At 34.8% G+C, this 13,183-nt stretch overlaps 1 protein-coding gene across 11 annotated transcripts in view; it reads left to right on the plus strand.

Moving 5' to 3' along the window:
* REPS1 (RALBP1 associated Eps domain containing 1) overlaps positions 1 to 13,183 on the plus strand; it is an 87,593-nt gene that overhangs the window by 52,112 nt on the left and 22,298 nt on the right. For 6 of the 11 annotated variants that reach the window (XM_009205979.3, XM_003898106.4, XM_031667389.1 and 3 more), the window contains 2 exons: positions 9,227 to 9,348; positions 12,792 to 12,872. In XM_009205979.3, coding sequence (XP_009204243.2) covers positions 9,227 to 9,348; positions 12,792 to 12,872 — 203 coding nt within the window. The remainder of the gene's footprint in view (positions 1 to 9,226; positions 9,349 to 12,791; positions 12,873 to 13,183) is intronic. The other 5 variants (XM_003898105.4, XM_031667392.1, XM_009205983.3 and 2 more) reach the window with 2 other exon arrangements.

The raw sequence follows: 13,183 nt of genomic DNA on the forward strand, positions 1-13,183 counted from the left end.
GGAGGCCAAGGCAGGTGGATCACGAGGTCAGGAGATCAAGCCCATCCTGGCTAATACAGTGAAACCCCGTCTACTAAAAATACAAAAAAAAATTAGCCGGGCATGGTGGTGGGTGCCTGTGGTTCCAGCTACTCGGGAGACTGAGGCAGGATCATGGCATGAACCCGGGAGGTGGAGCTTGCAGTGAGCTGAGATTGCGCCACTGCACTCCAGCCTGGGGGACAGAGCGAGAATCCATCCCCAAAAAAAACAAAAAGAAAAAATAGCTGTGTTTTTAAAAGGTCATGGTTAAGAGGGTCATACTCAAATAGTTTCTTTTGGCTGACATTAGAATTTATTGTAAATATTCCTCTGTGGAGCCTTTCTGACTATAGGCAGAGGTAGTTTATCTCATTTCTGATCTCTTATAGCATTTTCTACATGCTAATTACTGAAACATACCACACTAAATCCTGGGTTTTTTTCCGCCTTCCTATCACTATACTCTGAATTCCTTGAAATAAGGGAAATGTATCCTATTTATTGTAGTATGCTTAAAACATACCACTTTGCCAGGCACTGCACTAATATTGGATGAATTCTACATGTGTGCCATTTTCAAAGGAAGGTATTTTTCTTGACGTTTTTCTACCTTTGAAAATATAGTGATTTGTTATCCTAGGTTTATGATGTTGGGACATACTAAAACATTAGTTCCACAAATATTCTGTACTTGAAGTTTAACTGTTAGAGGCAAATAGATGGTGAGCAGTGGTCACTTGAGTTATAGCTTCTTGGAGTAACATGCTAGGCTTTCTATAGGCATGCAGACTGGGTGGGGTAAATGTGCATTTTTTCCAAAATTACTTGAACAGGTATGCAGGGTTAAATCATAGATAAAATAGAACTACTAAGGATTATAGGTAGAAGTACTTCTGTCGACCTGAGTTAGAATATTTAATAACATCAGCACTGAATTTGGCAACTAAAATAAATAGAAAGGGAAACTTGATTTTTGTTGTCTTACAAAGGAAAGCATACAAAATTCATCTGCAGAAAGAGCTTTCTGAAACTGAATTAAAGAATATTTAGCTTTTTAAGAGTGTTTGTCTTCTTTAAAAAAAAAAAAAAAAAGATTAAGGTGGCCTGCCACAAACACATTGAGGTACTATACATTTTAATGTCTAAAGAATCTTCTCCTTTGCAAAGCACAGTTGCAATTTTAATGTACTTCTGTGATTGTTTGATACATATCTTTCTCTCAAACTAGACTAGAGCCTTCTAGGAAGGTAGGAACTGGATCAGTTTTGTTCATTATATCTCAGTGCCTAGCAAGGTGCAAATTGAGTACAGGAATAGACAGACATTCACATTGTTGAAATGATTAAATGACTGAGCCAATGAGTTTTAACTGTTTTCTACCTCTACACCACACTGCTCACATGTGCAACTCGCCAATCTCTGAGACGCTGAAAGAAGGAAAGGGATGTGTGCTTCCCTGTATCCATCTCCTTCCGCATGATCACTACTTTACACAGTAGATTTGGGCAGATGTTCATTGTTGTTTATAGAGTGCGTTGCATGGATCTACAAACTCTTTAAGAAGTACTTCCAACATGAATTTTTTTTTAAGCCAGAGAAAAGAAGGCACATGAGACTTTCCATAAATAGTTTACTAGAAATCCACATAAATTCAGATTTGAGACTACCTTTGTGTAAGTAAATCACTGTTAAGAGTTTCTCATATTCATCCAGAAATTTTTAACATATATGTAAAAACCTACACACAGGTATTGGTGTTTATGCAGATGCAATCATACTACACATCCTTGATTTTTTTTTTTTTCTTACAATGTTGGACATCTTTGTACTTTACAATTGATATGGTTTGGCTGTGTCCCCACCCAAATCTCATCTTGAATTCTCAGGTTTGTGGAAGGGACCCAGTGGGAGGTAATTGAATCATGGGGGCAGGTCTTTCCCATGCTGTTCTTGTGATAGTAAATAGTCTCACGAGATCTGATGGTATTATAAGGGGAGTTTCCCTACACAAGCTCTCTTTTTGCCTCCTGCCGTCCATATAAGATGTGACTTGCTCCTCCTTGCCTTCCACCATGATTGTGAAGTCTTCCCCAGCCATGTGGAACTGTAAGTCCATTAAACCTCTTTCTTTTGTAAATTGCCCAGTCTTCGTATGTCTTTATCAGCAGTGTGAAAATGTTCCAATACAATAATATATGGAGCCATCACATTTATGATTCAAAGTATTCCATAATATGATGTGCTTTAACCAGTTTCTTATTGATGGATTTTGGGGTTGTTTTCTGGCTTTATCTTTAAAACACTGCTGCAGTGAACATGCTTATATGTATATCTTTGTTTTATACAAATAACCTGGAGTCTTTGTTTTTGAAAATTCGTTATTCAGGTACTCTTAGTTGCAGAAGAAAAAATAATGAAAATATGCACTAATGCTTATCATTAGCTTTCTAATTAAGAAATTACTTCTCAAACCACCCCTGCCCCCCAGACATACTCTGTCGCTGTCTGTCTCCCCGCCTACCCTGCTGTGTCTCTCTGTCGTGTGTCGTTTCTTTCCAGATATTTGGGTATTGTAGCTGATAAATCAGTACAGTTGAATTACAGATATTAGTAAAGATACACCATTTAATGAACTCGGTCGAAGTAAATAGAACTCAAATCCTGACAAAGACACTGACAAGCAAGGGCAGATGATACTTGAAGGGCAAAAACTCTATGAGGGCAATAACAATAGTAGGGGCTTTAAAAGATTATGGTTTGGGCCAGGCACAGTGGCTCCCAGAAGCATTTTGCTAGACCAAGGTGGGAGGATCACTTGAGGCCAGGAATTCAAGGTTACAGCTGTGATCGCACCACTGCACTTTAGCCTGGGTGACAAAGCGAGACCCTGTCTCTAAAAAAAAGATTATGATTTCAAATTCAGCAGCTTAGTAAGTATCCTTGGGAGTAATTAATGATACTTACAATTATTTTTTTGTAGAAGTGACCTTTTTCCTTTGCAGTTGTGCTATGAAAGTCAAAAGTGAATGAAAGATGAACGTCTCTGTCTTCCTCTGTTAGAAGGAGAACTCCATGGGAATGGGACCCTTGTCTTACTCAGTACTGGGTCTCGAGAGCCTGGAACCCCATAGGCCTTCAGTAAATGTTCACTGACTCAATTAGTGCTTTTTAATTTTGCCACCAAATTATACCCCCCAAAAAAGTAACATTATGTTTCTCCCCGCCCACACCCTCCCCACCGAGATGGAGTCTTGCTCTGTCGCCCAGGCTGGAGTGCTGTGGCGCGATCTTGGCTCACTGCAACTTCCCCCTTCCGGGTTCAAGCAATTCTCCTGCCTCAGCCTCCCTAGTAGCTGGGATTGCAGGCATGCTAATTTTTGTATTTTTAGTAGAGACGGAGTTTCACCATGTTGGCCAGGCTGATCTTGAACTTCTGACCTCGTGAAGCGCCCACCTTGGCCTCCCAATCCCAAAGTGTGGGGATTACAGGCATGAGCCACCACTTTATCTGTCATTCTTTGTTTTTTATACTCTATTTCCACTATTTTCTCTGTAAGTTTTTAAGATAAAGCTCCAATTAACTGTTTTCCTCTTTATGAAATTTTAGTATTTATTTTGAATGGATTAACTTTAAATGGATTTTTTCCCATGTTTAGCTTTCTTTGGATAATGGGAACCTCCTATATATTGTAGGTAATATTCTTTGAACTATAATAGTTGAGTCAGATGTTGATCAGTACTGTCAAATGTTGATCAATGCTGTAAAAAGTCAGCAAGTTCAGTTTAATAAGAATTTTGGGTGAATATTTTGTTTCTTTTCAAACCTTGTTGGACACATTTTTACTTTGGTTTTTTTAAACCTTTGGTTTTAATTGAAAACAATTAGTCTTCTACATAGACCCTCTTTTAAGGTAGTTTTATTGAATAAGTTTCATAAACCCTCTTAAGGTCTGCTTACTAAGTTTCCATTTTGTGAAGTGTTAGGGAAAAGTGGAGTTCATTTTGGAAATAGAACTTACTAGTTTTTTGATGCATATAATATCATTCAATGAAAAACAAAGCATATCTTAAATTGTATCTTTCAACATATGCATTGCTTATGCCTGTCTTTTAAATATGAATGAGAAAGTTACCATTTGTAGTTTTCCTTGAAGACTTAAAAGTCATGAACACTTGATTGTTTTTCATTTTACATAGTTTTTTCTTACACTGTCTTTTAAATATGAATGAAAGTTACCATTTGTAGTTTTCCTTGAAGACTTAAAAGTCCTGAACACTTGTTTTTCATTTTACATAGTTTTTTCTTACACTGTCTTTTAAATGTGAATAAAAGTTACCATTTGTAGTTTTCCTTGAAGACTTAGAAGTCATGAACACTTGATTGTTTTTCATTTTACATATTTTTTTCTTACAAGAATAATAGTCTTCAAATAAGTTATTTCTGCCTTGATGAAATTATTAAATGAGGTTGGAACATTGAGCATTCGTTACTGAATAAATTCCTAGATTTGTTTGCTGCTTGAAGGCAAAGTAAGTTTTAAACTGTAAGACTTTAAGGGAGTATATATATTTCTGTAAGATTAATAACAGCCAGCACTTTTGAGACAATATTTTAGTATATCAAGTATAATACTAAGAATATAAGAGAAATTTAGGATGTGTAGGTTACAAAGCTAGAATAAAACCAAAGCTCTGAGAAAGAGGTTGTTTAGCAGGTAGACTGTACTGAATTGAATCTGGGAACTTTCCAGATTCTTTGAAAGGATAGCGAGGTGAAACTTCTTCCAGTGTTTGCAAACTTAGAATAAATGTAGAATAAGCCGTAGGTCAGTGTGATCATACTGGGTTGTCTCTTTCAGACACACTTTTATACGTGGAAATACTTTTTGCATAACAGCCCATTTGGGGTTAACTTTAACGAATAATTTAGGCTCATGCTCTTCTTTTTCAGCCCTGATGCTCTGATGATGTCAGGGGCAGAGCAGAACCCACAGGAGGGAGGCAGGGTTGACACAGTGTTCCAGCAGGAGGCTAGGTTGGAACACTGCATCAGGTAAGAGTAAAACTACACCCCTGCCTCCGGAAAAATACAGTCTTAAAGACTAACATTTGTGGGTGGGCAGGAAGCTCTTTGTTGGAGTACTTATATGGAGCAAAGTTGAAGGAGGTACAGTTTATTTCTAGACCAAATGGTTGTCCGTAGACTGACTCTTGGTTTCTAGAACATAGGAGAGAAGCAATGCGTAATTTTGCTAATTTATCCCAGAAACAATTTTTGGATTTTCTAGGACAACAATTTTTCAAACTTCTAAATCTTTTTTTGTTTGGTTGGTTTTTGTTGTTGTTGTCGTTGTTGTTTATTTCAATGTGGAACAAACTTTTAAATCTTTAGACCCCTTTAGACGTTCTTAAAATTTGTGGACCCCAAGAGTCTTTGTTTACATGGGTTAGATCTATCAAATACTTACATTATTAGAAATTAAAACTGATTAATTTTTGTTTTTACTTTATGTAAAAAAGCAATAATCCATTACCTATTGGCATAAATATTTTTAGGAAAATAACCGTATTCTCCAAAATTAAAAAATTATAAAAGGGGTGGCATTATTTTACATTTTTGCAAATTTCTTTTACATCTGTCTTAATAGAAGACAACGAAATTGTCATATTTGCTTCTGCATTGTCTGTTGGATATGTTGTTTTGTTTGAGGTATACCAGGGGTCTAAAAACTAAGCCCTGTGAGATAGATCCAGCCTACTGCCCATTTTTTACTAGCCCACAAGCCAAGAAAATTTTTTCTTTTTAATTGTTGAAAAGAAATCAAAAGAATATTTTATTACACATTAAAAATTGTATGAAATTCAAATTTCAGTGTCCATAAAAATTGTATTAGAACACAGCAGTGCTCATCGTTTATTTATGAATTGTCTAGGACTGCCTTTGCACCATAATGGTGGAGTTGAATTGTTGCAACAGATACCTTATAGCCACAAAACCTAAAATAGTTACTATCTGGCCTTATGGAGAAAACAGTTTCCAAGTTAAATCTAGCCTTACACAGTAAAAGGAAGCACTATTTCGTGGCTTTTTCAGATAACATAATTATTCTTTGGTACCACATCAAAGCACAAATGATAATTTCTTAAAGGTTACTTGCAGTGTGGAAGCTGAAGCCACTTTAATGCATTTTTTGTATTTTTACTTGATTTTATACCATAATGCATTGGATATTTGTAAAATATCAGATCATTGAGTTACACACATCTTTCAGATGTTGACATCTTTCATTATAAAATATTTAAAAAGTGTATTTGCTGATTTCACAACCTATCTTATCAAAGAAGCCTTTAAGTGCTGGAAGCTCTTGAGATTATGGACATGGATATACTTTTTCCAAAATTTGAGTTTTCCCTTGAAACCCTCAGCATTGTCATTAGTAACCATTGGAAACAAATACTGAAAACATTGCTTTCCTTGAAATGACAAGCTCACTTCGTTCATTTTTGAGAAAATGCCTGCTCGATAACCAAGTCTGAATTGTTATAGATTATCAGCTCTTCTTTCAAGAAAAATGATGTTCCATGAAAAAAGTGGCTTGTTCAGCTTACAACTGAATCATACAAGTACTTTTCTGTGAGACAACCATTGTACCTATTCATATGCAGCAGAAGTGTTGTGTGTATATATTTCCCATTTTGACACATAGAGGAAGATGTGTTTTTAGGGCTGAGATTTAATAAAATTAATTTGTACTGCTTCATGAACATTCATAAGTGAGATCAGCATACATATTTATTTTCATTTATTTAAATTTAATGCTTATGTATGTGGGGGAGGGTAAGGAGTACAATAACTGTAAGTGAAGAGTACAATGACTATATTTTGTTGCCACTGCCTTGATTCAGTGCAAATGTCAACATAAATGTCAATTATTATTACAAGAATAATTTTCACCTTTCAGATCTCTAAAAGAGTCTTGGGGAGGGACTCTTAGAAAGGAGTCTATGGTCCACAGTTTGAGGACTACAACTCTAGGAAAATAACTCTATTGAAATGGCTGTAAAGTATAATTGTTTGGGTGACCAGCATTTCACTTCACAGCCTCAAGCAACTAGACCCACTGCAGCTTTGTACCAGTGAACCAGAAATATTTCCAGAATCTGTCACAAATCATAACTGCCCTGAGGTGGGGATGTGGTACAGCCTGGCCCTAAATTTGTCAGTAGAAGAAATCATGAGAACTGTGGTCTTGAAAGCCCAACCAGGACTTCCAGATTGCCCTAAGATTGATATTTAAAACTAAAGTAATAGAGTCTTGCTTTAAATAAATTCTTTCAAAAATTAGTCATCCTGTAGTTAATACTGTTTTAATTGTATTTATTTTCTTCAATACTCACCTGCTTTGGGGAATCCCCTAGAGATACTTCTTTATTATTCTCCTAGTAGACTTTCACTTTCAGTAAATTGTCAAATTTATAGCTACTGTTCCCCTTTCCCTTTGTTATCACTGGGGATAAAGGTTCATAATGTTTTTTTTCCCACTGAAAACTATCCAGTGAGGAATTTGCTACTACTGTTTATCCTAAATAATTTTTTCATAAGTTCTTCTCTAAGAACTTTTGAGTTGAGGTCTTCATAGAATAATATCTGAAGTCTTCCTGCCTCTATACTACGCAGACACTTTTATTGAGAAGATACAGGACTCAAGAAAGAAATAATTTCTGATCTTAGAAAACAAAAATTAATCAGAGTACAATTCTGAACTACAGATTAGAACTTGCAATGTGGTATAATTATAAAGGTATAACATCTGGGTAAGTAAAAAGGAAATATTTTGAGGGAGGCATGTAACAATAGCAGAAAGGACATTTGGAGAACTTTTTCAGCTATCAGTACTTAATTGTGGTCCTAGGAAAATGACAGTAAAGGAGAATGAAGTTAAATAAAAAAGATTACACAAGGCAACTGATTCAGTAAACACCTGAGTGCCCGTATGTATTAGGTCCTATGTGAGGCACTAAAACTTAAAGGATTTACTAATGAATAGATTGAAAAGTTAAAAGCTATACATTGCTAGGTTGTATTATATGGCTGTCTATTTAGAAATCTGAAGTATAGTGCTAACGTTTAATGGCAGCTGTCTTTCTGATGGAGAAACTCAGGTGCTGTTTTATTCAACTTGCCTATGGTCAGACACAATGATATGGAAATGATATTTTTGATATGAGTTCTAAACCAATTAGGTACTCCCTGTTGACTGGGGTTATATTCAAAGCCAGCTTGGAAGAATTGGAATGAGAGTTTAGTGACCTTTGAAATTCCTTCTGTTTTTAAACATAATTTAGAGTTATTTTAACTTAAGGTTAACTATGCTTAAAAGTAGAATATGAGACCTCAAAATACTTTAAAAACTGTTTTGAAATAGTGTAATGGATTTGTAACTACCTCAATTAAGTCTGTAAGTGCCAGTGAGCTTAGATAAAAGTTAAGTTTCATACGGGGCTTATTGACTTTGCTTTTTTCCCGTGGATGGGGACTCTCTTCTTTTGCTGTGTACCTTGCAAGTATATGCTGGTTTTTGTTAACAAGGGAGATTTGTAGAGGATATGTGAGTGAGTTAGTTTAAGTCAGCAGTTCCCAAAGTATATTCCAAGGGAATACTGAAGGATTTTATTTGATGAAAAGGATGTGTGTCTGGAAAAAAAAATTGATTTAAACAAAGCTTATTTACTTTGAGACATCACAAGTCTTAATATACAAATGTGCATACGGATGCTCCAACAAAGAATTATTGTTTCCCCAAACTTATTTGAGCAGAAAACCTAATTTTTCAAAGCCACCTTACTGAGTAGTATTCCATGGAAGAGAATACACTTTGGGAAACTGGTATAAATCTATTTCTATTACCAGAAAATGATTTAAAAGCGTGTGACCTATTGCAATATTACTATGTATAACCTTCTTCTTTTTATTCCTAACTAGATTTTATTTTCATGAAAAACTGTGGTTTTGGGTAGACCATAAGTAGCAGGAATAAGTAATGTCTGTTAAAATGCTCACTCTGAGAACATGAGGAAAGGAGATTTACATTATATATTACTACTTGTGAAAATCATCTGTTAGCTTTTTTTAAAATAAGTAAATATGCCTAAAATAAACTACAGTGTAGTCTTTATAGAGAATTTCTCTATTTTTAAATTGCAGATGTTGGGGATCAGCCAAGTGAGGTAGGTTATTCAGGCTCTCCTGCTGAAGCTCCTCCAAGCAAGTCACCATCGATGCCGTCACTAAACCAGACATGGCCTGAGCTGAATCAGAGCAGTGAGGTTAGCAAAGCTTTCCTTTTCTTTCATTAAAAGTTAACTCTTTTAAGGTAAGATGTTCCAAAGAGGGTAATTTCAATCTGTCTCTTCCAGCATGCATGCATAATTGAGAAAATATATCAGATATACTATGATAAATGTTTGTAATTATGTGACTTTTTCGAGGTTTTCAAATTATATATTCTGTCATTTGATTTCCACCACTTATCCCCATTAATACCTTGTGAGTTTAGAGAGGCAGATTTAGAAAGTTTAACCGTCAAAAGGTAAATGACTTGGCCAAGATCTCATACCCAGTGAGGGACAAGAGCTAGGATTTGAACATAAGTCCTTTGATACCTAGTCAACTGCCACATCCACCGTGTCACACTGCCTTCTCAGTCCTGTAAACAAGATATGTAATAATACATTTGGGATCTTAGCATTGGAAATGATAAGAGAAGTGACTGATTCAGTTTCCATGTGAAGAAAGTATGTTTTACAACCCCAGAACTCTGTATAATTAGTTTTATTCAATATAGAATGTTTAGCCACATTGAATGCGTTAAAGATGTGTTATATATGACCAAGCACAGTATGCAAAATGGAATTTGGGACAAATGCACTGTTTCCCAATTTCTTTGAAACTGCATTATCTAAAACATCAAAAGGGCCACTGATAAGAATAAGGAAAGAGGACCTGAGGCCCTGCCTCCCCTAAAACACGTGCTTAGGCCCCTATTGGAGCAGTTTTCTTTGTGAACAAGTTACGTTTTTTTTCTTATTTTTTTTTTCTTTTTGTAGCATGTAGGAAATGCTAAAAATATAAATATATAAGAGTTTGTTCACTTTCAGGAAGAAGTTCTAAGCTTCTGTCCTTTCCATGCCCTTTACAGCCAGAAAAATGCTGGATTGAAGAGCATGCTAGATATTAATAATTTTGGACAGTTGGAAAACAGAAGTAACTGTGGTTTTATACTACTTCCTGCTCTATGACATAATCACAGCCAAGATACTTGTGTCTGAGACATTATAACATCACACCATCCATCCTACCATTGGATGCAAAACCATTAATACAAGTGCTTTTCTAGATGAAGGGAATAAACCTTGAAAGAATTTGCTAATAGAGAGGGTTTATGGAAAGTAAGGTAATTGTTGTTAAGACACTACTGTTTTTGCTGTGTCTATTCATTTTGTGTCATTTTTTAAAAACCAATATATTAAAAGAATATTTTTATTCCATTGATATCAGTTTGTAAATAAAAACAATTCTTTCTAAAGCATCTCAAATCTAAAGCCCATGTTCATTCTAAATAAAATCATATGTGATCATTAGAGACTAAAGATAGAAGTCCCTTCTAAATTCAGATAGTAGAAGTTGCATTTTTCCCTACTGAAATATTCCCATGAAGTTTTATTTATAGTATTTGGTAATGAGGTCATAATTTTTTTCTATATGTGAAAAATCAAAATGTTAATAAAACATTGATTTTGAGACATTTAATGATATTTCTAAAAATATCTAGTTAGGATATGGAATTTAGATTACATTTTAATTGTCTTCCACAAAGCACTAGTAATCTTTCAACATAGATTTATTTAGCATCTGTGGTTATGGATGAGACAGTATAGGAGATGACACTAATAATCTGTAACCTTTATGGAGCACTTTTGATATGTCAGTTCTGTTTTAAAAACAGTACAAAACAAACTCTTTATGTATATTAACTCCTTTAGTTCTCTGAACAATCTTATGAGGTAGATATTATGTTACAGATGGAGAAACTGAAGCACAGAGAAGTTATGTAACTTGCCCAAGTTTGCACAGCATAACTGGGATTCCAGTAGCCTGGTTCCACAGCTGTGAGCCCTTAAAAATTAAGTATGAAGATGATAAGAGTGTCCCTTTGTCCTCCAGGTAGCTTACATGCAGTCTTGTGAAACTAAGTTAAACTTCATGCCACCCAAATGAGATACACAAGTAAATACCTTCTTTTTGGCAAAAATCTTCTGTAAACTTTTCTCCACAGTTAGATAATTAGGATTTTAAAACTTCCTTCTCTGTCCCTGTAACAATAATTATTGAGGAAAAAACTAATTATATTAACAGATATTGATAAGTAACTTTCCTGAAATGATGCCGCATGATAAAAGCAATTATTGTGGGATTTTTAATTCATGAAATACTTTGAATGGATCAGTATTTCTCAGAATATCTTAATTTTCATATGAAAACTAATCTGTAGGAAAAGTGAAATTATTGTATTAGCCATTTTTGTAGGTAATTTTCACCAGTGTGCTCATTTGCTGATACTTAATTTTTACATGTCTTCTCAACTTAAATGTCACTATTGTAAATAGTAAGTTGAACTTTGAAGCATAAAAATGTATACTTTCCCAAAGAGGATTTTGGTTTATGGGGTAGTTTTGTCTTTTGTGTAAATATTTGTGTGTATACATTGTGTGTGTGTAGGTGTTTTTCCTCTTTAGAGGATAACTGATAATTCTTAAGAATCAGATTTAAATGATAATTTTAATACAATTTTGATGTAAAAATTCTATACCATTTTATTACTAAGATCTCCAAAACAAATGGAATTTACTATAATTAATATTGACTTATCACTCCACCTGTTTTAAGAGGTATGATATTTTTTTGTGTACCTCTTTTAGAAGAGTAGTATTTCATATCAAAGTACATCTTCTGTATATAACTCATGCTCAGATGCTTGATTTGCTCTCATTGTGGCCGCATTCTGATTTTTCTAGCATGGGGTAGGGAGTGGGGAAGCGGGGGTGCCTGATTGGCAGTTCTGTCTTGTGATCTGGCATGGCCCTGTTTGTAGTGCTGATTGCAGGGGTTGACTTGCTACAGATTGACATAAGCTCTACATATATTAATTCCAGAATTCTTTGCATTTTATCTCAATTATATTTTATTAAATATCTATACATTTGTGTAAAATATGTGCACGTACATAATAGAATCATCTTTCAGGGGTCGCACTGGCAAGTCGCACTGACTTGCTTTGTTTTGAACAAAACTTTGATTCTTTAGGATCACAAAATCAGTACATTAACATTTGAATGTTCAAAGAGGGATTTGATGTTATTCTTTCTTTAGTCAAGACATGCCTCTTTAGTATTTTTACTTGGTGGACATTTATATCACTTAGACTTTGTTCCTGTATTGTGTTTTATTTTAATTCTGTAAGGCTTTAAATCTCTTCCATAGAGATTGCAATAAATCATTACTATACTTTTGATTGTGAAGCTCCTTACCTTACAAGATGACCCAGAATAAATATAAAATGTTGATGGAAAAATAGAAATTACTGAATTTTGTTAAACCTATGAAACACAACTTGCAGTGCAACCTCTGAATTACTTTGCTAAATCTTCTCCAGTGATCTTTTACTCCATCTTTCTCATCATGCTGACTTGTCTCTCCTCTGTCTATTCAGCAGTGGGAGACATTTAGTGAACGCTCTTCAAGCTCACAAACTCTGACCCAATTTGATTCTAACATTGCACCAGCTGATCCTGTAAGTCAATCACTTAGCTTGCTTGTTTGAGATTAATTTTATTAACCCAAATTTCCATTCATTATCGTTTTTAGCTGATATGCATGATTCAGTGGAGTGCTTAGAAGGAAGTGGTGGCAGGCTTTTCAGTTTTTGTGTGCTTAATGGTGGGAAAGACATTTTTTGCCATTCCTTTTTTCTAGTTATTTTGTTGAGAGAAAACTACGTTTTTAAAATCTGGTACATGTGTCTAGAGAAGCATTTTTTGTGACAATCTATTTGGTTACCCTTATCATTTGCTAATTAAGTGTATATTTTATATACATACTGTT

Source organism: Papio anubis, chromosome 6, assembly GCF_008728515.1.
Source record: "Papio anubis isolate 15944 chromosome 6, Panubis1.0, whole genome shotgun sequence".
In the NCBI taxonomy this organism is placed as follows: domain Eukaryota; kingdom Metazoa; phylum Chordata; class Mammalia; order Primates; family Cercopithecidae; genus Papio; species Papio anubis.